At 41.8% G+C, this 25,972-nt stretch overlaps 2 protein-coding genes across 2 annotated transcripts in view; one reads left to right on the forward strand and one right to left on the reverse strand.

Annotated features, from left to right (window-relative positions):
• septin8a (septin 8a) overlaps positions 1 to 17,952 on the reverse strand; it is a 38,842-nt gene extending 20,890 nt beyond the window's left edge. The window contains exons 1-3 of the mRNA XM_030069628.1: positions 17,748 to 17,952; positions 6,279 to 6,393; positions 5,717 to 5,912 (exon numbers count right to left, since the gene is read on the reverse strand). Coding sequence (XP_029925488.1) covers positions 5,717 to 5,912; positions 6,279 to 6,393; positions 17,748 to 17,777 — 341 coding nt within the window. The 5' untranslated portion in view covers positions 17,778 to 17,952. The remainder of the gene's footprint in view (positions 1 to 5,716; positions 5,913 to 6,278; positions 6,394 to 17,747) is intronic.
• A 1,655-nt stretch (positions 17,953 to 19,607) lies between these two features.
• sowahaa (sosondowah ankyrin repeat domain family member Aa) lies at positions 19,608 to 22,133 on the forward strand. The gene has a single exon (XM_030069616.1). It carries the CDS (start codon positions 19,720 to 19,722, stop codon positions 21,154 to 21,156), a length of 1,437 nt encoding a protein of 478 aa, XP_029925476.1. The 5' UTR covers positions 19,608 to 19,719; the 3' UTR covers positions 21,157 to 22,133.
• The last annotated feature ends 3,839 nt before the right edge of the window (positions 22,134 to 25,972 follow it).

The following is a 25,972-nucleotide window of genomic DNA, read 5'->3' on the forward strand; positions in this document are numbered from 1 at the left end:
GCATGTTTATATTCAAAATTCAAGGAAATCCACTGTTAAAAAGGCAATTAAAAAAAAAAAAAAAAAAAAAAGTTCAATAAATGTATGATGTTTCCAAAGTTGGTGAGTAAACATTTTAAATAATCATGATCTCAATGGTGACCAAAATAGTCATGATTATGATTTTTTGCCATAATTAAACTATCATATAGCCATGGGGCCAGAGACATATATTTACTATAGTATTCTATGCAGTTTGGATAGAGACATTTGCTTTCATCTGCTGAGCCTTTATTTAGTTTACAGAACATATTTATTACACATGTAACTTGCTGAAGAGCTGCAGAAGTATGAACTGTGTGGGAGCAACAAGCCCCAGCAGGAGAAAAAAAAGCAAAGAAGGGTTTTAACAACAAGATCGCTTTACTAAAGTGTTAGTTATGTATCACTCTTGTAAAGCCAACCCAGTTTTTCTCGGTCTTCACTGTAAAGTAAGGCACACATGGCATTTTTCTGATTTCATTGTTCTTGGAAGAATTTACTCTGGTGTGAATATCTTCCCACCTACAAACTAAGATTTTAAGCCCTATTACCAACAACACAGGTCTCCAAAAATGAAAATCGCACAAACACGTTCATTTACTCAGACAGTTCATGCAGCCACTTTGGTCTCTTTTACAGACCACTAGCAAGGCGGTCAGACGCTTAGTCGTGTTGAAGTGTGTTACCCAGAGGGGTCAAGACATTCCTCAACACTGTGTCTGCGACCTGCATTCCAAGGGAAGACAGATTCTGGCTTGAACCAACTTTTTATGGCATTAAGAAACTCAAACATTGCGTGTCATGCAGAGTACATGAGCGGTGCGGAGCTGGAGCGAGCGAGGAGGGTGCGTCGTTATTTAACGCAGTGCGGTGGTGCGGGTTTCTTTATTGCCGTTCCATCGCTCCTGTGCGGAGCGAGTGGTGAATTACCCCTGCTCCCTGCTTTTATATATATATATATATATATATATATACACTATATTACCAAAAGTATTCGCTCACCTGCCTTTACTCATACTATGAACTGAAGTGCCATCCCATTCCTAACCCATAGAGTTCAATATGATGTCGGTCCACCTTTTGCAGCTATTACAGCTTCAACTCTTCTGGGAAGACTGTCCACAAGGTTGAGGAGAGTGTTTATAGGAATTTTTGACCATTCTTCCAAAAGCGCATTGGTGAGGTCACACACTGATGTTGGTCGAGAAGGCCTGGCTCTCAGTCTCCGCTCTAATTCATCCCAAAGGTGTTCTATCGGGTTCAGGTCAGGACTCTGTGCAGGCCAGTCAAGTTCATCCACACCAGACTCTGTCATCCATGTCTTTATGGACCTTGCTTTGTGCACTGGTGCACAGTCATGTTGGAAGAGGAAGGGGCCCGCTCCAAACTGTTCCCACAAGGTTGGGAGCATGGAATTGTCCAAAATGTTTTGGTATCCTGAAGCATTCAAAGTTCCTTTCACTGGAACTAAGGGGCCAAGCCCAGCTCCTGAAAAACAACCCCACACCATAATTCCTCCTCCACCAAATTTCACAGTCGGCACAATGCAGTCTGAAATGTACCGTTCTCCTGGCAACCTCCAAACCCAGACTCATCCATCAGATTGCCAGATGGAAAAGCGTGATTCATCACTCCAGAGAACGCGTCTCCACTGCTCTAGAGGCCAGTGGCGGCGTGCTTTACACCATTGCATCCGATGCTTTGCATTGCACTTGGTGATGTGTGGCTTGGCTGCAGCTGCTCGGCCATGGAAACCCATTCCATGAAGCTCTCTGCGTACTGTACTTGGGCTAATCTGAAGGTCACATGAAGTTTGTAGCTCTGTAGCAATTGACTGTGCAGAAAGTCGGCGACCTCTTTGCACTATGCGCTTCAGCATCCGCTGACCCCTCTCCGTCACTTTACGTGGCCTACCACTTCGTGGCTGAGTTGCTGTTGTTCCCAAACGCTTCCATTTTGTTATAATAGAGCTGACAGTTGACTGTGGGAATATTTAGGAGCGAGGAAATTTCACGACTGGATTTGTTGCACAGGTGGCATCCTATGACAGTTCCACGCTGGAATTCACTGAGCTCCTGAGAGCGGCCCATTCTTTCACAAATGTCTTGTTTCACAGTCTGCATGCCTGAGTGCTTGATTTTATACACCTGTGGCCAGGCCAAGTGATTAGGACACCTGATTCTGATCATTTGAATGGGTGAGTGAATACTTTTGGTAATATAGTGTATATATATATATATATATATATATATATATATATATAAATATAGCGAGTTGATAACCAGCGTCGTGATACCGGTTATCCCCGATCACCATGATCTCCATTAGTGTAGCCGGTTAGGTCTGAGAGATCCAGGGAAAACTGAGCTTGCTTCATGATACAGGCATCAGCTGTACTGGGTGATTCAGGACTTCTCTCATAAGCGCTGGAGCTCGATGACTGAGTCAAGGTTTGTTTTATTAGTAGTGGACTGGACTGGACACAGCAATCCCGGATTATTAGTTAGACTTTTGTTTGTTGGCACCGAGGCGGGGACCTCGCAGAGCACAGAGCACAGACACATCACAGATTCGCCTGCGGAACAGGTAAGTTATGTGTTGTCATGCTAACGTTATCTGATGGTCTTGTTGGAATACCGGTAACTGTTAGCCTTATTGTAACCATGGTAACGTTAGCTAACGTTAACGGAAACGTCACTTGTTTTATGTTGTTGTGCAGCTTGTGTGGGCGGGCTAAGTTAGCTATGGGTTAGCCTATTGTTGACTGCCTGTTCACCTCATAGATATAGAAACGTTTCTATATCTATGGTTCACCTATTGTACTGTAACCCAGAATCATCATTAATAGTAATATGCGCGGAGCGATTGCGGAGCGGAGTGGAGCGGTATTTAGAGGAACTGGGGTGAGCGATTCGGTGCGAGGTGCGGGCCGCAGGGGTGGTTGGAGCGGGGCGGTGCGAGCGAATTGCCGTTACTGCGTTAGTTTGGTGCGACTATTTCTTCCGCTCCGAACCGCTCACGTACTCTGGTGTCATGAACTAAGACAAACAGATCCTCCGCACACTGACGCAGACTTTTACTAAATCATTTTATTTTGAGGGAACAATGCGTTGTCTTAGTTTGTCGCAAGTTCCTGCTGCATTCCAGCACCTGACTACCTGTGGCTGTGCGAGGAGTTTGCTCTGATTGCGTGTCATCATTTTGGATGCAACAAGATTCACAGACCTGCTTCTGCTTGGTCATCACAAGACAAAGTTTCCAACTTGTTTTAGGGCATGTTCACAGCAAGTGTGTTAGGGGGAGTTTTTCCTAACTCTGGAGCATTTACAACTTCACTTTGGTTCATTTGGTCAAGTGAGAATAATATGATTCAACTTCGGGTCTAAATCTGCACACTGAGAAGATTGAAAACATAAAGCTGGTTTTTTTTTTACAGTCATGAAGCATCGGGCTGCTTATGCTATTTTAACCCCCTTGTTGACCGATTACTGACACTTTTTACAGAGTTTTTCTCTGGTGAGCAGCACTGCTTTCTCCTGCCTTGGGAGAAAAGTGGAGTCCTCCAGCTGGGTGTGTGTGCCTGAGAGAGATGCAGAGGAGGAAACTAAGAGTGCCTGTCTCCACAGTAAATGACCTATTGAGTGTTTGATGGTTATTTATTTGAGCTTTAGAATGTAATCGCTGTTAACAATCACAAAGTAATGTTTATTTTTCTCATCAACCATCTTTCTCAACAATGAGAAATGTCCTCCTATGGGCCTAAACAGGTCCTGAATCGATATTAGAGTGCCTCCTTATTTTATGAATGATGCAGTACAAAAGTTGAAGCAGCTGCCGCTGAGTGTTTGACCAATCAGAAATGTTGCGCTGCAAGCTCCATCCCCCAAAATTTCTGGGCGATTCAAAAGTCCCCCACACTACATTTTGACCCTGGTCACTGCAGCTGAAACAGAGCTAGTTCCTCAAAAGGTTCCCTGTCCCCTGGGCAAGTTCCTGCAGGCAAAATAGACTTAAAGTGTCAGTCCTACTTCAAGTTAACTCGTTCCTTTGCAGTGACAAGCAAATCCAAGATACCAAGAAGGAATTACAGTCAGCCCTATCATTTTGTGTTTCCAACTGGTACGGACACCAGAGAGGGTAAACTTGAACCAGGGTGCAGACTACTTTATCATGTTTAGTTAAAGTTCCAGGGTCTGGAATCGGATATACTTTGATACATACAGGTATTCATCACATCTTCAGTGCATGCAGCCCCACACTCATTCAGTCTTACAGCTCAGAGAGGGACATAAATGAAACAATCTATTGAGCAGCCTCTTGGCCAACACCATGTTTACAGTTATCTGCCCTTTCCCTTAACATCCATCTGCAATCTTCACTGTGGAATGCATCTCCTCTGACCTTCTGAAGCCAGTTCGGGCTGCATCTACACCAGGCAACAGGGTCCGTCCTTCAACATGATGGGTTATATGGTCTGGCTGGCCTGGCTCCCACAGAGGAGCAACTATCAGAGGGCGTGTGAGAGCTACTCACAAGCCAGACCACAACAAGAACAGTCTGTCCCACAGCTGAATGCTTAAAAAAAAAAAAAAGTATTTGAGTATTTCCGTTGTATCACTATCCCACCTCATCCCCCTTCTCTCCCACTGAGAAGGGGAAAAGTATTGAAGTCTGGACTGATTTTGTGTCTGTTTCTGTCATCTGTATTGTTGGCCAACATGGACTTAATCTAGGCAAAATTATGGCCATGTTGTCTTGTGAACAGAAAGACTAACCTATAACATCTGTTGTGATACCAGACATGAGTCACATAATAAACAACTTTTATTCTTTCTTCTGCCCATCTGCTCCAAGTACCAGATGAACAAGATCTGCCATGAGATAACACAATGTGTGTCAAAAAGTTCCGAAAATTTGACAATAAAGCAGAATTTATCAAACTTGGGGTGTTTCTTGGATTCTAGGACTGTGTCATTAATACAACTGTCGAGTTAGCAACAGACCTAAACTAGCATGGTCTTTTGTTTACAACAGTTATTTTCAGACAGGCCTGTCTGAAAAGCCGAGCGGTTTTACGCCTCGATTTGTATTGCAATTCTTACAAAAATTCAAATCTGTGTTGATAGAAAAATTTAATATTGATATCTGTGTTAAAAAAAAAAAAAAAACATATTGTTCCACCCCCACTTTAAATCATTTATTCATAATTCACCTGGGCTTTTTTCTCAATATAATTATTTTTTAAGAATAAATCATGTTTAAATAATTCTAATGTCTGGTCATTTCACATTTCAGAGGGAAAAAAAGACACTATTGCATTATGGCACACATTTATTGAATGGAAATAAAATTTTATCTACAAACGAATCAGACTGTTGACTCAAATTGTTTTACAAATCACCAACTAACTGATGAATCATAAATCAAACTCAATCTAAATTAACCCAAAGATTCACACCACTCTATCAGACAGTATGTGAATTCATAAATCTCTTATGTATGTCGCTTTGGATAAAAGCATCTGCCCAATTTGAACTGAATTGAAATCAACTGTCCTGAAACAGAAATCATCACCCTTTTAGTTCTCACATAGGTTATAACAAGCATCTTAATCTATGACCTGCTCCACTGGTTGAACCATGTCAACATCACAACATGATTATGATATTATTGTTGATCAGTTCACCATGCTCACCTATCCTCTTTGTTGATCTGGTCTCCAAAGCCCACTGTGTCTACAATGGTCAGTTTGAGATGGACATTGCTCTCCTGCAGGTCGTAGGTCCGCGGCCGCAAGTAGACGCCATTCTGGTAGTGACTGGCCTCTTCATTCTCAAACATGGTGTTGAAGAGTGTGTTCATTAATGTTGATTTGCCGATACCCGTCTCCCCTGTGAGGCAGTTGAGGGAAGAGAGAGAGAGGGAGAGAGGGAGAGAGGGAGAAAGGAGTAACTACCTCAACATCACAGGGGAGTAATTCATCAGCTGTTAGGCAGGGTTTTTATTGCAGCAACACAACTGGGAGTTCTGTGCATTTCTTTCATGTCAGGAAAAAACAAGACAACATTGCTGTTTTGTAGCAGTAAAGTATGTTGTGACGAGGACTCGACTAGAGAATCGTCAAGAGATTGAGAGGAAAGTAATGTACAGAAATGTGCAGTAATTACAGCATGATTTTTTCATGAGTCGCTACAAGCTGCACAATTACTGGAGAAAAGACTGGCACACACATACAAACGCTGTGGTTTAGTACTCACCGACGCAGAGGATGTTAAAGCAGAAACCCTGTGTGACCGATTTACTGACCAGCTGATCAGGCAGGCTGTCAAATCCAACATGGCCGCCCAAACTCAGGTTGCGCTTCTCTTCGTTCTGAAGGAAAGAAACAGAAAAAAAGGACAAAATATTATAAGTCTGGTTTCATGTGAAGAAAACACAGAGAAGATGGCAGACAGATAAAGTTTTAGAGATGTACAGAATGAGAAAATGAGAGTCTAAAGCCTTCACACTCCCAATGCAAATGAATATCAAAGGCCTCACAACATTCTGCAGATGTAAAACGTATAAGCATATTTAAACTTATGATAACATTAACGTCAACAATCAGAGCCTGAAGTGAAAACAAGCTTTAAAAATAATCCTTAACAAACACAATGGCATTCACAATCCCAATTCCACTGATTTTCAAGCTACAACCTGCAGACCAAAATCAAAATGCTCCCGCTGCTACAACATGCATTCATCGCCACACTCTAAAGACTTCAGGGTAAGTGATTTATTGGCTCTTTCCCGTAAGCAACTACTCATGGGAACATCCTATGTAAAGGTGCACTGTGCACCTTTGTGGGTTGATCTCTGCAAGAACCCTTTAGATACAACTGACAAAAAATGAGGAAAAGCACATCATTTGATGGCTGAGTGTACATGGCTCTCATCGTCAGCCCACTGATAAATTGTGTGCTTCCTCCATGTTTCTTCTTTTCTTTTCAGCTCAGTCTGAAGGTTCTCATTGAAATTAACCTGTGACAGTTTTGAATGATGCACCTTTAATATAATAAGTATATTTTTTACAATAGCCCATTTTGAGGGGCAAGCATCCTGAAACAAAGGTGCAAAAAGATTTGCTTTTCCTACTGTCTGCCCATCGGTCTGCTACACAACAGACCGATGGGCAGACAGATTAATGGGCTGTAAAAGTTTTCACCTTTGATCTCACTTATCTAACCCATCTCGCCTGTGGGAGAGACAGTCAATGAGAATGAGAGAGAAAGAGAGAGAGAGGGCATGTTAGAGCTATAGAGAGGGAGGGGAACAGGCAGCACCTTAAGATGAATGGGGCCACCCTAGCATGTCTGGCTGAGCCAAGAAGGACTGCATATTTAGAGGCTGATGTCACTGGACACAGAAAAGCCTGAGAGCAGAGCTCAGCTGAATGGAACCCGACGATACTGAACTGAGGAGAGGAGGCAGGCACGACATGCACACTAGATCGCTTATAAACACAACTGAGCTGCACAGTACAAGATGAGGAGAGTCGTGATGACAGATCTCTCTCTGTGTGGGGGTGTGTGTGTGTGTGTGTGTGTGTGTGTGTGTGAGTGTGTGTGAGAGAGAGAGAGAGAGAGAGAGAGAGAGAGAGAGAGCAGCAAAGAAAGAGGGAACTGAGCCAAACGGTGCAAAGCAGGGCTTAATGTCAAGCCACACTGCCGGAGTGATCTGACTTGAGCTGAGCAAAGCAACACTGGGCTGAACAGTGGCAGACAGTGAGATGATTACATCAACACTTGTGTTCAAGGAAAAAAAATAAATTAATTAAAAAAATAAGGCAAGGAGTAAATGTGTTTTAACTGTTATCAGCTCACATGTCCTGCAAAACTGAAGAATTGTCTAGCATAGGGGACTTTGTTTTGTCACACCAAACAGGGCTTAACGATAAGGTTAAATAAAAAATGTGCCAAACAAACAAGTTTTCTTCTACATGTGGAGATTACGATTTTGAGGCCAGTGTATCTCCACAGTACTTAATTTATAATAGCATTTGGCCACACATTTAGCCTTTATCAAAAAACTGCAGCTCCTGTGACTCAGATATTGCATTTTGCCATATTACAATTTCGATAAAAAATTCTATCAATTGTTCAGTCGAACACAAAGGCAAAGTAGAACCTCTCACTTTAACTGCTGTCATCTCCTTATGGAACAATATGGAAAAAATCAGAGCTGTATCAATCAGATGTCAAGATGTAAGCATGGCCACCTGAGATTCATAAAAATGATAAAATAAAAGTTGCTGTGACACTTTTTAACATAACAGCAGCAGAAATATGAGGAAGAGGCAGCCATAATACTCCAGTTAACAGAAGAGTATTATCAAAGCTTGCTGAATGACATAACGCTGCCCTGTGGTATCCAGCTTGCTGGATGAACTTTGAAGAGAAACTCAATAGTGACACACTGCTGGAGGCTGAGGGTGTGGTCTCGGGTATCGAGCGTGGAAGCAAACTGGTGCAGTGACTATTCGATTCCTCCAAGCTGTTTTTGGAAGAGAAGTCAACTATTTTTTATTAGCCTTTATTTATCCAGGGGAGGTCTGCTGAGCATGCATGCTCTTTCCATCAACGCCCTGTTTCATATTCATATGGTTTCACTGCTGGCAGCTGCCCAGCAAAACTGCAGTTTCCTACTGTTGAGCAGCTCTGCTGGAGAAGTTGGGTGTAAGGCGCCTTGCTTAAGGGCACCTTGACAGCATTTTTTGTGAGAGTAAGAGAATTTTTCCATCCTCTGTCCCCCATGTCTGGGAATTCAACCTTCTGGTAACAACTGTCTAGTCATAAACCTGCTTCTCTAAGCTTTAGGCCCCCACTGCGCCAATTCAATAGATGCCTGGGGCTTTACAGGAACCTTGGCCAAAGTCAAAGGGCAGACTTGTGTCATCAGCACATTTACAGGAGTCAAAGGAGTTGCTTGATTCTTAAACCCTGTCTGCAGAAACTGCTCCAAACCAACCAATAGATCGTACGTCATAAGATAATTTTGGACTGACCTTCCTCTAACTTAACTGCACGGAGCTAGAGTGGCTGAACTGAAGTCTGCTGAACAGACCGAAGAAATTACAGCAGATTTGAGATTAAACTATACTCCTCCATAGCAAGGTCAAACTAAAGTGAGAACCACCCAGTTGGGCTGAATGGGACTAAAGTTGTCAGAACCACACAGCCTCTGCGTGTGCGTGTGTGTGTATGTATGTGTGTTGTGTGTGTGTGAGAGATGAATTTAAGAGCTGGAGCAAGCAGTCAGGCCTGTGAGTGTGGGCCACAAAAGGGCATGCAGACCAAAACCTGCCTGACTGTGTTATCTTAAAGGATCAGACAGAACTGCAGACGTGGACACAAACTCCCCAAGCTCACATTCAACTGGCTGACTCTGTGTGTGTGCATGTGTGTGCATGCATGTGTGTGTGTGTGTGTGTGTCCGGTATTTTGGAAAAAGGTTGACATTTTTGAAATACCGGACAATGATGGTATGCAATGCTGTAGTGGCACATGAGGGCTACCACATGGCAAATAATCAAGAGGGCTTCATCTGTAGCAAAACTGCGAGGTATGTGTCCATCTGTCCACCCAACCATGCAAGTTTAGGGAAGAGCAGAGCAGCAGAGTGTAGTATGAAAGGAATGAAATGCTTCTGGTTAATCGTCCCGCGGTGAGGAAACAACACAGTTCCCAGGCCAGCATATCTCCAGACCAAAAGGAAGAGGCTGCATGAAGGGGCCCCTGGCGGACCAAAGTGAACTGAGCCACAAAACATACAGGCACAATGTCATTTGTTTGAAGCTGCCGCACGTGAACCTCTATTATATATGTTAACAATGTTATCACACAAATTATTACTGTAATAATATGTTTTACATTAAAGCTGTAATACCGCTCAATTCCTCACACACGCATCTCAAACATAAGCCTAACAAGACATGTGTGTCACGTGTTAGCATTTTTGAGATTTTGGGATAAAAAAAATATCAGTCTTCCATAGCAGAAATGAATGGGCTGTGTTCAAAATATTTTGACATCACTGGACGTTTGCATATGAAAAAAGACATATTTCAACACATTTTTATAACCTGGAAACAATCAGTGTAATTATTAAAAGGTGCTAAAGGCGAAGTGGTCAGCCATCCATGATGACCCATCCCACACAACCAGAGTTGCAGTGGTTCTCACGCCTCTTAATACTTTTGTTGTCCTTTAACAAAGATACCAGATCAGCAAAAGAAACAGGCACGGCAGCTTCGAACCAGGTATTTTTATTGGTTTAGACGTGAGTTAGGCTGATTCTGGTTGTAAATTTATCAATCAAAGCCAACCACAAAACGGCCAGCTAGGTATTTAAATATGTATAATAATCTCAGTGCTAGCCTTTTCTTGACAAAATAATTGTTTTGGTTGGAAAGCAGACTTTATTTGGTGCAGTCCCTTTTAAGAGAAATGTGCAGATAAAAACAGTTTTAAATGTTAACTTAAATCACAGACTGTGACAGGGATTATTATGTGAAACCCCTGTGTAATTTCCCAACCAAGAAAAAACGTTTGATCTGAAATTCCATATTTGAGCAAAGATTTGAAGTCAACATTTTGTCCGACTTCTGAGGTGTATTACAAAAATAAAATGACCCAGGTAGTAGCGTGGTCCGTTCCACAGGCCCTTTTCCATCAATTGTAACTGCTAACCGAAGTCCAAACAAATTTCAAAAAGACTACATATGTGACGTGAGCCCAACCTGACACAACCCGGAGGCAAAAACCAAGATCTGTGTTAAGCACTGTCACTCTCCTGCCCATCACCTCTCCACTGACAGACATTTTTGGTCTACCACCAGCACTCCAACCCTAATATGACCTGAAATTTTGCTATCCATCATTCTCCTCTCTCCTCCAGATGTGCCCCTCCCCCTAACATCCACTCTTCACCTTCCCCTCTCTCCTCCTTGCCTCCTTCCCCACCTGAATAGCATGAGTCTGCCTCAGTGAGCAGACAGGACATCCACCAGACAGAGAGCAGCAACCTGACAGCCCAAGACTCGCTGCCGGAGCTGATGCTCATGTGGGAGACATGCCGAGGCCCTTTGGAAAAGGCTTCAAATATTTACTAAAACTTGAGGAGCACTTTGTTTCGAACTGGTTTGCCTTAAATGTTGCGACTGACATTCAATTTTCAAAAGGCTGAGCAAAAATCCGGGGGTATTCCTGTATGGATCCACCCAAAGGTACATCTTTTTACTTAACTGCTGGCACTTCCTAACAGAGAATTATATATTGATTGAAATTCATTATAAACTGAATGAGAATACACCCCTGTGAATAAAACCCAAATCTTGTCAATTTCACAATAAAAGTTCATCAGAAACATGTCAGACGATTGTGTGATTTGTATCAGGAAACTCCATGAGTCAAATATAGTTAGTCATTGCTTTGACTGAAAAGACACCAGCTTTTGCTCTGTTTGCTAATTTGACAGCATGCTAATATGCTGGATTTTTGGGAAAAAAAAAAAAAAAAACTAAACTGTTGCAGTATTGCTCTTCTGCCTAAAAAGAAGGGTTATCAGCTGAGGTCCAATGTATGAAAATCTCTTGAAAATATGGCAGCAGATGTTAGGATGTATATATATTATCATATATCATTATTATCATATGTACAGCCATACACTGTTGATTTGGAACTGAACTACTGAGTGGGCTGCTCAGTCAACCAATTAGCCTGTTGGGATTAATCAATATTGAGTTTTGAAATCATTGTGTAATCTTGGGAACTCAGGATAAATCTGATGCAGGTACTGAAAACATTAGCTGTATTTGGTGTCAAGGGGCTGGTTCTGGGACAGCAGAAACCACTGTTGGACCAAAACATTTGTGATGGGAGGAGACCACCTGATAACCTCAGTGACATACCTGCACTCAAATGTGCACCAACATTTACTTGAGGTGGTGGCTCAAAAAAGAACCAAAGTGGAGGTTGTGATTTTTTTTTTTTTTTTTTTGTACCATTGATTAGCATTTGGTATACATGTCAAAATTCCTATGGAAAACTATACACTGCATGTTGTTTCAGAGGTTAAAATACAACCACCAGCAATGGCAAACCATATAGTAGCTATGTCTGCTGTAGTCCTCTTTCCTAAACTCAAAACATTTTACTGGCAACAATCACTATAAAAACTAACTGAAGAACAAATATTCACAAAGATGATATAAGTTATTTCATGAAACAGTTGTATATTCCAGCATGGTGGAAATGCTAACTTATAATCTAAAAAAGTACACCAGACATCGACACCCTGGGGTGCTGGCTGGCTGATGGCTCTGTAGATTTATGACAGCTTGGCCTTTGTCCTCTGCAGCCCTCATTTGTTGGTTTGTGCATCACTCTTTTGACATCTGAATTGGGCTTTCTCATAAGTGCTTACTCTGCATTACTGCACAACAGATTTTTACCTCTCTTCCTGTTTATTTGTAAATTTTATATAATCAAACAATGAAAACACTGCAGTATGATATTTTGGCATTACTGCCAGCCCTAAAATAAGGCCTACAGATTTTCCCTAGGCTGCTCCTGCTGCTGCTACTCCTACTGATGGTGATATTGTAGTGGTTCAACACTTCATGGTAGAAAAATATGCAGATGGCTAAGATTTGGTCATGTGTATGTCATCAGTCATTTGTGGGAGGAGAGATAAAAACTAGTCTGTCTGTTTATTATCTTACCAATGCACTCACTCTCCGCTCACAGACAAACAACTTGTAAAAAACAAACGCACAAATGTGATATGGTTGCATTGCTGCTCAGCCTCATCACTCATCTACAGCCAACAGGAAAGACAAAAAAAGACAGACAGGAGACAGGAACTATTTTACGAGACAGATGTACAGCATGCTGATCTTTACAGACCTATCAAAAATGCACCATTTCCTTACCATAACTGAGCTGAGTCATATCATACAACATAGCCCTAACTATTATGTTATCAGCCAAAGGCCCAACCTTGTTGTGTTGTCTTTATGGGTTACCTTAAATTATGATTGGAAATGAAACTAGTCTGGACCTGTGTTGTGACTTGGAGAGATAAAACTGGTCTGGTCTGTATGTGTGTTTATTATCTTACCCATCTATGCACAATAATGCAACAAATCTCTCTATGCCAGTCAGTTCATGTCTTTAGCTGGAAGACTATGTACAATTGTTTTAATACGCCCTTATGTGTTTTATACCTGTAGAGAGTCCTAGATCATGATGTTGCATAAGTTAGCGGATGTGATGAATGATGACTGCATCAAATTTAAAAAAAAAAAAAAAAAAAAAAAAAAAAAAAAAAAAAAACTCGATCACAAACTCCACACATAAAAAAATGAATCTATCCCAGTATGCAGTGGATAAATTAATTAATAAAAAGTGATACACTTATTTGTGTTAATGCAGAGTATCAAATATCGAATGTGATACAGCTATGGATACTGTTCGATATCTGCGTCAGACTCCTGGAAGTGAAGTGAAATTTATTATTTTGCCTGTAATTATTACAAGCTGCCTCGTGACAAACATTCCTAAGACTGCAGTGGGCAACTAAAAGAAATTGTGTCCTTTAATTGTTTTTTATTTTATTGCAGTCAACACTGCTTACATGGTGATTTATTATTGCACATGGTGATAAGATAGATGAGTCAGAGAAAATAATTGGGCAGGTTTCTTGCAGCATGCACAGAGGTACTTGTGTTTTGAGAGCATAATAACAGAATGCACACAAGTGAATACCTGTGAGAGAAAAAAAAAAAAAAGAACAGGATCCCTACATTTCTCTGGCTTTCTCATCAACACTGCCATGTGCAGCTACAGGAGAGAGAGAAAGAGGCCAAACTGTTTCAGGAACAGACTGGCAGATAAATCACTGTTCCTTTTCGTGCAAGATGGATGTTGCATTTTAGGCATTCAGCCGAGCAGTCCATCCTCAACCTTCGGCTAAATGCCCAAATCAAGAGTGGCTTACAAGAGGTTCAGTGTCTCACTCAAACACAGTTTGGCTTTATTCACACAAGAATCAATAATTAGGTAACAAATCAATGCCAAAATTTTGAAAACAAGACCAATACTAATGCCTTTAGTACATAACTTGATACTTCTCTCTATAGCTCAGTGCTCTAATATACCCTAACCTATATGCTTAATATTTAAAACACTAACAATTACAACCAATTACAACAGCCAATATTGGAGGAACTGTATGAAATGTCTTGCTGTAACAATACTGTAAAATAATGTTTAAACTAGTATTTTTAGTCCAGTGTTGCACTTGTAACTCAATGTTGTTATTCTACTGTTGGATTTATGCTTAAAATCTCAACACATAAAGTTTCTGCTTACTTGTTAATGTGTGTATAAAGTTTTGAAATAAAAGTTTGTATGCTGATTTCCCTTTTTTTTTTTTTTTTCTTTTTTTTTTGCTGTGGTGTCCAATCAGGTATTGAGGATCATGGTATTTCATTGGCACCGTATCAACTACCATATTTATGGTGCACAACATCCCTTGTTCAAAGTGCAGGGCAGACATACTCAATGACGTACTCATTTCTGAATCAGTTTACATATGATGTTTTTAGATTATTGCATATTTATATTTTAAAATGTCATCTACATCCATAGACAATATGAACTGAAAGTGATGCTGAAACACCAAGGGCACCAAGTAATAATTATAAAGAATCGTTTCCTACACAAGTACTTGTCATGTCAACGATGACAAATTCCAATGTCACGCGCACATCGCATGCCACAGGATCAGATCTTGTACCACACATCCATGATGTAGTCCAGACAGGAAGTGCAAATTGCAACTCCATGCAACATTTTGCTCTTTGTGGTGAGAAAAAAGAACAAACACCAGATTTGTGTCACATGTGAAGGGAAATAAAAACAGAATTTGATCCTGTGAAGTAGAGGAATACTGTTACTGGTAGGAATTTCACTGTGTTCTGAGTACAAATGTATATAGTATGCTGGTATTTGTATTATCTCTCGATGAAAGCAATAAAAATAATTATAAAAAAAATAAAAAAAAAAGAATTTGAATACTTTCAGCTCAGGGTGAATGTAGTATTTAACAAGACACAAAACTGCTGATGGACTGTGTGGATCACGCTGTTATAAAACAGGACACAAACACTGGGCTTGACATCCTTCATAGCCCATGTCTGTTGAGTGGGAGCTGATCTATCCAATATAATGCACCAACAACAAAAGACTGAAAATAGTGCATTGACAACCAGCTTTTAAAAAACCCTGACCTATTCTATAGATGGATATTGACTCATCACCACATATAGACTGTAGCTCAGCCTTTATTCTTCCTCACTACTGGATTAGACAAACTCCTCTCTCGACAGATCTGCCCTGCATGTTTCTGGATACAGTTAACAAGACTGATGCCACAACACTTAGGCCTAGTGTGCTTGATGTGCAATCTGACCTCACCAACAAACAACTGAACAATATGGAAAAGCACTGGCTGACACTTAAAATAGTTCTAGCCAAAGCAGAGTTTAAAAAAAAAAAAATCACCTTTAAATACATCAATAAATGTGAATTAATTTGCTCTGTCTGCAGCATGAGGAAATGCATACACAGGCTATTCACAAAGACGTCATTGTAAAATTCTGCATGCAAAAAAGCTCTTTCCACGCGCAAACAAATTATCCCATAGGCTCTCATTTAGCATCTCTTGCCTGCCAGTATTTTATGAAGCTAACTTCATTTCTTGCATGCATGGCCTCATGGGAAAGACAATGATCTGAAGGGTCAGTAAGCATTCTTCATGCTAAATATGACACAGCCGGGGCTATTTCATTATATAACCATTAACACAAAGAGCACTGCTCTCTCTGGGCTACACACTACAGTGCAATCAATGAGGGATAACAATAAAAGTTGTTGGGTAGCTGCCTGTATTGATCACCCCATGTGGCAGTGCACTCTGTGCGGCCCAAAAACTCATCCCCGAGCTAGGCCAACTACTTGATGTGGGCTAACAAGTCAACCAACCACACATCCCTATCGATAACTACACATAATTAACAGGGTGCCCTTAGAGCAAACTGCCAGGCGAACAGATCAGTTTGTTCAATAAAGTCTCACTTAGTTCTGAAAGTTAGACAGTCAGTCAGGCAGGCACTGACTACTACTGCTGCTGCTAATATTGTCTTTCCACTAGCTTGCTTCAGTGCATTCTCAGCATTCTTCTGACCAGTTAATTCCCTAATTTTGTATTCCAAAAGAGACATTTCAGAAATCGCGACTTTGCAATATCTTCTGCAATCTGCACCCCCCTCTCTTGGATACCTTCCTAATTTAACTAATGCCCCGTGTGCAATATCTCCTGCACCCCTCCTTCTGGATCCTGTCCTTTCTCCACAGACATGTGTTGCACCACTAAGTGGTAGGAGTGGCCAGGAGTGTGCTCTTAATCTCTTTATCCCTGCAACTCAGTGCTGCTCACTGTCCAATTCAACAACTCAAGGATCTGCTTATAAGTTAATCACCCTGCTATTTGAATCCCTTCCTGTGGATTTGCATCAGCCCTATAGTATTATTCCTCCATATTAACTGTGTACTCACTGCCGCATGGTGCAATCTGTGAATTCTGTGCATTAAATGTTGACATATAGGACTGACTACTCTATATTATTATTATTATTATTATTATTATTATTATTATTATTAGAATTGTGCCGTTTCTTGGCTCCATGTTGCATCACCATACCCTGAGGGTTTCATTTTATTGATAGCAGGTCTTTCTACTATGAAAGTAACATTGCACGCATCCCACTCTCAGGCCTAACACTGTGATCTACAACGGCAAGCAGAGAGACTACAGTCTATCAGCAATGTGGCCAAGTGTTGCTATGGAACTGCGTGGCAAAGTTCATTTATTCTGAAAGATATGTCATGGTTTTGACTGGAAATCATCAGCGAGGAAGCAGAAGTTTTAAGCTTATATTTGCACCTCTGAACAGGAAGTTACCACCAAACCACATGTCATCATCACTGTTTGAATTGAAACTCGTCGCAGTTTAGTGCAGCCCATGACGTTGCTGCTACCTGCTAATTCATCACAACATTGTAGCTTAATATTAGAGAACTGCACACGACCCAAACCTATATATCTACAGAGAAAGTGTGCCTGTGCTGGTCCATAGTGAGTTTAGCATGACCCCATCCTATCTTAAGACAGTTTTATCACATGTAATACTCCTATAGCGGTGATATGATGATGATAGCCCTACTAATATTTATGGTATGGTTAATATGGTTATTTTCTGGTGAGGGCAGCGTCAACTGTAAACAGTTTAACGGTGCCATACGCTGCACCCATATGCTCACCAGCGCATCCACAGCGTATGGGTGAACCAGCATTCGTGCAGAAAAAGGCAATAACGTTAGCATACATCAAAACAATCAATCGACGACAGCTGCGTCTGCTACGACAACGAACCCCAATCACCATCACCATCGCACGAATCACTTCCACCATCTCGGCTCGGCCAAAGCAAACGGAGGAGGCTTCCCACACTTTTACCAATCCGCAAAACCAGTCTTTCGTGTCCGCTGTTGCAATTTCTCAGTACGCCGCCCCACCAAAAAAAAAAAAAAAACGAGCAAAGCCATGCCGTCGTGTTCACTTACTGAAAATATGTCAACGTCCGTGGCAGCCATGGTGCGGAATGTATGGTGTTTGTGTGCCGAGCTGAGTAGGGGCGAAAGGGAGCAGCCCTCGTCTCACTCTCTCCGTAGCCTACTACTGAGCCGAACTGACAGAGATAGGAAGAGAGAGGGAGAGAGGGGGGAGAGACACAGGCACAGAGGAGATGGGCAGGCAGGGCTGAAACTACCGAGGCGAAAAGTAAGAGGCTTCACTCCTGAGCACTTCCGTCTTCGCTATAAAAAAAAAAATCCGTTGGGCAGGTCAACCGTCATCTTCTTTTCTTCTCTGGCTTGGAGGATGCACGAAGCTGGTTTATTCCAAAAGTATGACAGCGCAAATAGTAAGTAAGATTATTAAAAACGACTCAACACGTTTTACATTAATGTTTTTATGGTTTCAAATTAAATTGTCATGTTTCGTTTTGTTTGCGTCTCGCGCACGCGCAGTACTTCGACGGTTGAATATGACACGTATCATATTTATGAAGTTTCTCGCGTAAATTTGCTGCTAGCTGTATTGACTAGCTAACCTGCTAGCTGAGTAATCAATAGTCTTATTTTCGGACAGGTGTAGGCTACCACGGCCCCTGCGTTGTTCCGGTCCAGCGGGCAAAGCTTTCCCCCTACGCTTTACAAATAGAGTGTGATTTATCTTGACATTTAACAATCTTTGGGCTAGCCCTATATTCTTCAATATGGCCACTTCCTGGAAACTCCCATTTAGTTTAGGAATGTCATGCTGCATATGCTGCAAGCTGGGACAAGAGCGACAGGGAGAGGGGAGAAATATGTCAAATATGTCAAAGCTGACGCCTTTGTAAAAGACATGTCATTACCACCTCCGCGGACAGATGATGACTAATAAATTGGCTATCACTGCAAAGCACTGCGTCGCATGGTTTGTTTGTTTTATAAAGCAGCAGCAACACACCATGAGAATAAACATATCACTTATGTTTTAATTTTAATAATATTAACAGAACAATGACAACTAGTCTAACAGTCAAAGTTCATTCCTCCAGCTTTTGGCAGCTTAACAGCATTTGGCCTATATAAAGGTTGTTTGAGGTCAGTGCATTAGGCCTCTATTTAAATAAACTTAATGAGATCATAAGCTACCTCATATGACTCAGCCAATCAGAACTTTCAGTTTTGAAACATTTGATCCCAGTGAAAACATGTCTAAAATTTACATAGTAACTTTGGCATTATTGTCACTCATGGTGCATATGAAGAGTGTCTGGGGAAACACCAAAAGAAATGTGGCAGCAGCAGCAGCAGCAGTAGTAGTAATAGTAGTAGTAGTAGTAGTAGGCCTGCTAATAGTAGTAGTTGTAGTGGTGGTGGTAATTACCTTAATTATGTTCTGTTAGAGCAGGGCTATTACAAGCATTTACAGGAGTATTAGTATCTACAGCATTGTCAAGCATTTTTGTGCATTTACAGGGTATTAAATATTTCTAAATCATCTTGTTTATAGGTTTATGTGCTGCTGGGAATATAGTTAATCGTTTTTTGTTTTTTGTTTTTTTGTTTTTTTTTTCGTTTTTTTTTTTTCTCATGGGCTTATTTTATTGTTTACTGTTAAACTGAATTGTGATTTACCAAAGTTTGTCAAATGACCCTGGTCATCGTGACATTAAAAATATAGGAATGAGATAAAAGAGTAAGTGGTACTCCTTGTGTTTTGTTTTGTTTTGTTTTTTTTCCTCACTCCAAATACTTGAGTTTATCCCACAGGCTGTAGTAAACACAGATCTGCGTCATTTAGTCCATTAGAGAGACGTCTGCATATATTATTCAAATCAACACCACGTCTGCACTTTCCCCGGAAACCACAGGTAGGACAGAGAGGTGTCCAGGTGAAGACTGCGCCTCGCACACGGAGACACACGCAAATAACAGGGCTGCTCAGACTGAAACTATTTATTATTGTTGTTATTATTATTCGTGTATGTCGCTTATAATGGAGGTGACACAAGAAGCCATCCTGTCCTTGCTGATCGCAGACGGAGGCAAAATGAAGAACGCCGACTTGCTGGCTCGGTTCAAAGGTTCCTTAAACTGCGCCGATCCCGCGGAGAAGAAGCAGAACAGGGAGCTTTTCAAGAGCTGCGTCAACAGCGTCGCCTTCGTCAAGGAGATCGACGGCGTCAGGTACATCGTGGTCAAGAAAAAATATCTCCATTTACTGCCGGGCGGCCGAGGCGAGGAGCATCGCGCTGCAAAGAGTGAACATGAAGAGGCAGATCTGCGGCCAGGTGAGCGCCCACCTGAGGAGGAGGAAACCTGTGAGGATGGAGGAGGGGGGCAGAGCTCGGCCCCTGATCAAGACCACAGGGAAGGTCCCAGTGACTGCCATGACAATCTGACTGAATCACTGTCCCCCATACAGCTGGCACTACAGAGGAGCAAATCAATAGACTTTAGACTGAAAAGAGCCTTGAATTTTGATATAGCACAAAGTTCAGAGGAGGCAGTGGTGCATGCAAATGAAACCAAACCCCAAAGTGTCCACAGCAAACCTTACGCCCTGCCTCTGAGGATGCCACCGAGCGCCACCAGAGTGGAGATCCACAAGCTGAAAGGTGACTCGGATGATCCTCCCGACAGCCCGCTGGACGCAGACGCCTTCAGAAACAAGAGGAAGCCCTGGATGGATGGTGGCGGCGGCCTCAGCTCGCCCCAGCCAAGGAGGGCGGTGAAGAGCACCAAGGCGTCCGAGGAACCCAGGTTCCCCTCCACGGTCCCACTGGAGCAGGCCGAGCATGAGTGGCTGGTGAAATGCGCCGCCGGCCACTGGAGCCAAGCTTACGGCCTTTTGCTGATGGACAACCAGCTCGCTGAGAAGAGGGATTTCATGTCAGGGTTCACCGCCCTTCACTGGGCAGCCAAGTGTGGAAACAGTGAGATGCTGGGGAAGATCATCGACGTGTCCAAGCAAGGAGGCGTGGACATCGACATCAACGCAAAAGCATACGGGGGGTACACTCCCTTACACATTGCCGCCTTGCACGACCAGGAGTTCATCTTGGCCATGCTGGTGGGCGAGTACGGGGCTGACGCCAGCATCAGGGACAACTGTGGGAAGAGGGCCCATCACTATCTGCACAAAGGGGTTTCAGAGACGGTGAGGGAGATGCTAGGCGAGCCCAAAGTCCAGCCGGCGCAGGAGAGTGCCCAGCATGACAAGGAGGAGCTGGATCTGTTCCCGGATCTCTCCAAAGGCCTGCATACAATAAGTCGTCTCTTCCAGCCCCATGTGACCGGGCACAAGAAGAAGCACAAGCAGAGGCCAGCTTTTTACTCAGTGAGCGATGATCCCAGGGAAGGAAGAGAGGACAGCAACGGCGGCTCCAAGCACAGAGTCCTGTCAGATGTTTTTATGTAGAGCCCTTTCACTCGTTTTATTCCCATGAGAGAACAGGCTCTGAGTTTAACAACGCCTCAAATAGTTTTTACACTCCGTTTACACTCCATGCTGACTGAGTGAGGAGTGAACTTTGGTTTTATTTCTCAACAAGTGTTGGTCTGATCTGCCTCAGAAAGTTACTTCAAAAGTGAAGATGTGAAATCAAATTCTATCATGTGTCAGGAGGGTTGTGCTTGTGATTTAAATATCAATAATTACTTATTTGTTTTCATGTTGTGACTTGCTGATATTGAAGTGGCACAACATTTATACTGGAAATTATGTGCTAAAGTTGGTAATGGGGTAGATAATGTATGTTCTCATGAGTTATTTTTTTATTATTGTCATTTGTCATGTCAGTTATTTTGTCATTTTAGTTGTATCATTTCAGTTCAAAATCAACTGCACTCAGCACTTAAACTGGAAATGTAGCTGCAAAAATGAAATTATTTCATTACCTATCTTCCACTGCTGTACCATGTATTCATTTTCATTGTGTATTGTGATTTCAAATGGCATCGTCCTCCATAATTTGTTAGAAACACTTTAGAAACAAGTACACATACTATTTATTTTCACTGTTTACATCCATTCATAATTACACTGTAAGTTTAGATGCTCGTTCTGTGTTAAATTTTCATATTTGTCTAATGAGTGAATCAATAGTGTCTATGAAGTTATATTCCCACTTTAGCAAATCTGGGTCAACAATGATTTAACAGCAAATGATTTTCCTTTGTGTTTTCATTTCTGGACTAAACTGCTGAGATGAAGTACAGAGAGCACAGTGTTATAGCCCCACATTTCTAGAGGTTTACAAAAAGAAACAAAGATTTACTGACTAATGGGTGAATCAAACAGCTCCCAGCAAAAAAAAAAAAAAAAAAAAAAAAAAGAACAAACTGTAATGTTTTTTCCTCTGAGGGTGATTTAGAGGACTTGCATCTTCATTGCCACACATTATCTCTGATTAAATATTAAATGCAATAGAGCGTTAAGGGGAAGATCACACACTCGAGGATATCCTGTTAACATACTGTATAAGCAAGAGTCCTGGAAAAAGCAATGCTGCATGTGACTGAATAACAATAAAATTATCTCTAAAAGAAAGTCGGTGTGTCATTCACCAGCCGTTCACCAGACATATGCAGGTGCTCTACAAATCGTCACCGTCGCTGTGCGTGCCAAAACAGCTCTGAAATGTGGCTCCGATCCATCTTCTGACTTAGTGGCTCGTTCAGGCAGCTGGAAGACAGTGATTCACATAGATAACTGGCTGACAGGCCGACTAGGAATGCATGTGTGTGCGTGTGTTTCTGGCTGGAAACGTGTGCTAATGTCATCACCGGCCCCGGCAGGCCGAGCACATGAAGGGAAGAAGGGGTGGAATAGAGCAAGACTTCATTCGTCTCCATCAGCTCCCTCTCTCGCTTGTTTCCTGTGTGTCCTTGTTCATTCTCCTTAACACAGCAGACCGTGTGGATTATCAACAAACTGCTGACAAGTGCAGAAAAAACAGGAAGCTTTGGAGTGCTTCAGGCTGACATGTTTGGTTGCAAAAGCTCTGGGAGATAACGGCAATAAGAAGGAAAAGAAACACTGTAGCTTTTTGGGAATGTAATGTGTCTTTTTTTCGCTTTCTCTCTGTCTGTCTGTCTGTCTGTCTGTCTGTCTGTCTGTCTGTCTCAGTCATTTCTCATGATGTCATCCCCCCAGCAGCATACAGTGCCTTGACATCAGACAGTGTTTCATCTCCAGGCCTCAGGGCTTCATGAAGCAAACGCTCCTTTGGCAGCAGCACAAAGATGTGATGTAAACGTGATGTGATGCAAATTCATAGCATACAGGATAACAGGTAATATCACATTGATATAAATTAAAAGGGGTTTCTGAGGGAAAAAAAGAATGATGAGTTCAGTGGAAACATTAAAAATATTGTTTTGTTGGTTTCATTGTGGGGGCCAAAAAAGGAAGAACCCTGCTGATTTTGGTGACCTCATGACCTTCACCAGACCAACTTTCAGTGAGCGTAATGATGCAGGAGGACTGAATGATGTCATCACTGGGGGCAGCCATACTGAATACTGTCCCCTATTAGTTGGCCAAACTGTTGAACCAGGTAAGGGACATAGAGAGTCGCATGATGTCAGCTCATAGCACATCATGCTTGTTTTTGTGCATGGTTTCCTCCTCTTTTTGCACAATGTTTACATCGTGGCATGAAATATGTCAGCAATGGTGGAAACTAGAGAGGAGGATTCTGAATCACGTCAAGCTTTGCTAAGTGAGACATTGTAAATTATTGACTTTGTACAGCACAGCTAATGTCACTGTCACATCCGAATCACAGAAGATGGTGGGTGATTAATTAATCACATAAGGCTCAAACATATAGTCATAGCTGTGAATGGGGTTGAAGCTTAGAGCAGAGATCCACAATTCAATGTCACAATTCAAAATACCGCAATGGTTTTTGTTCTTGTTTTTTTGTTTTTGTTTTTTTTCTGTTCGAGATGGAGGTCTTTAGGTTTTTGGCTGAACACTGATGTGATGCCAGTCCCTCATCACACAGTCCTCCATGGACAGTGCACGTAGGTGGAGGGAGCAGCCTGGAGTCTTGAAATTCCAAAGGGCAGAGACAGTTTTGCTCCAAAACTGAGAATAAAAGCCAAAAAAAAAAAAAAAAAGAAAGAAAAGAAAAAGATGAGTTTTGCAGGCCAGGCATCTCAGCGTTCCTCCAAGTCAGTGCTGAGTCATGAGTTTTGATCAACAAGCCTATCAGCTGCGAACAGGTCAGGACGCTGCTGTGGTTACTTTGTGGTCCGGGGCAGAAACGCTTACACGGTGCATTGAGTTGTGAGTGTAGGTGTTATTGTCATGGAGTTTGTGGTTCAGGCACTATTTGATGCGTCACCACGTCATCATAACAACACTGGTTGTCATTTCCAACGGTGTTAACAGAACCACTGCTGCTGGTTCTCCTCTTCAGGGAAACGGGCCGTCCTGTTCCCTCCTGTTTGTGTGTGTGCAGCTCAGGCTCCCATCAGTTACATTTCCTTTGAATTAACACCAAACCTAATTACCATGCAATTAGTCTGCACTGTGTTTGACAAAGATCTCACTTGTTCAGAACTCCCTGGGCAGAAATGCCATTGTGTTTTACGTCCCCGCTGCGTTCAATGGGAATCAGATTAAAAGTGCTTTACTTTGTGAAGCAGCGTAAAGTGCTTTCTAGTGTCTCTCGCTTTCCTTCTGGGGTTCCCTCCACCACTTGCCAACATGGAATCCACTGCTTTTTTTCAGTCTCCCTTTCTGTGCCTTATAATAGGCATTTGTTGTTGCTCACAAACAAACTGGGCGGCATTCCACCGCCAGGCTGAGCAAACAAGAGCAGAGAGGCATGAAAGAGAAGGAAGAGGAGAGGAGAGAGGCTGGCTGCAGAGCAACATCCTCCAAATACTCACTCATCCAGATCTGAGTCTGATTTTTCTCAAAACAAGTGAATAATTCTGTCAATGATAGAAAACAATCTCACTTGTGTCCAGTGTAAACAAACTTTATCTCAGCACAGGTGACAGTATTTTTCTCCTCTTTCAGGTTTGAGAACTGAATATGAGACTGATTAAGACCGACATGTTTTTCTGTGCAGGAATTAATCACTGCATGTTGCCAGTTTTCCACAATAACAACACAATTTGGGGAGGAAAAATACAGCCAGTATCTGGGAGATTCATAATTATGCCACATTTCAAATACATGTTTCTCAGAAAGTTCTCAAAAACTTCTCCTCTCTTCCTCCATTCAGACAGATGGGCTGTTTTTTTGTGCAGAGTGACAGTGTGACTCATCACAGATGCTCCAGCTTCTCTTCATGCAGCACATTCCTTAATACACTGGGGACAATCCCTTCCTCCAGTTGGTATAGCACAGATTTAAACTCTGTACGGGGTTTCAAATATGAAGAGTAAAGAACATGATTGCAACAGTTTTCTTCTTTAAAAAAGAAAATAGGGCAGTGCGGAATGGTTGGAGTTTTACATTTTATCATGGTGTCTACGAGTTTCCAATGATGTTAAATGCTTTTCAATGCTTTTTAAGACCTTTTAAGACAAATATGAACTAAAGTTAAGAGTGATTTTTGGACAGATCATCTTAGTCAACTAAGTGTAGCAGGTAAGTATTAAAGTAAGTACTATATTATACATTTGGTCCAGTGCAGAAGCCACTTTTAAGTAGGAATATGGTTGATTTCTACATAGATTATTCATTAAAATGCCTTTAATAGCAGTTTCCAGGTTAGATGGCAAGGTGCTTCTGTAAATAAATCAAACCATAACTATTTTCCCCACAGAATCTGGGGCGGGTAAGTACATGGATTCTCTTGGATTTCTCTCAGGTAAGTTCAAAGGGAAGTGTTAGACCTTTTAGGATTTTGTCACGGTAACTCTGATGTAGCAGAAGTTGCCTAATTTTGACAAAAAAGTATAGATGGAAGCTCAAAAATTCAAATTTAAGATTATTTCATGAATTTATAAGACCTGATATTTAGTAAAACTGTATTTAAGATATTTTCAGACTTTTTAAGGCCCTTCAGACACCCTGTAAACAGACATACACACCAACAACCTCTCCTGTGATGGCTGCTGCTCTTTCACATTCCTACAGTAGCTCCTGCTGAAGGGTGCTTCAGTGACAGTGGTAAATTACTCTGTTCTAAAAGGAGCATCAGTGTTCCTGCAGAGGGCAGAGAAGAGCTCTCAAAGACAAACTATAAAACCATGTTTACTGTAAGAGG

The sequence above is a fragment of the Myripristis murdjan genome, chromosome 14 (assembly GCF_902150065.1).
Source record: "Myripristis murdjan chromosome 14, fMyrMur1.1, whole genome shotgun sequence".
NCBI classification, from domain to species: Eukaryota; Metazoa; Chordata; class Actinopteri; order Holocentriformes; family Holocentridae; genus Myripristis; species Myripristis murdjan.

What these genes read in the sequence shown, in the direction of transcription:
- sowahaa (XM_030069616.1), top strand. Translation starts at nt 19,720, where the DNA reads ATGTCGCTTATAATGGAGGTGACACAAGAAGCCATCCTGTCCTTGCTG.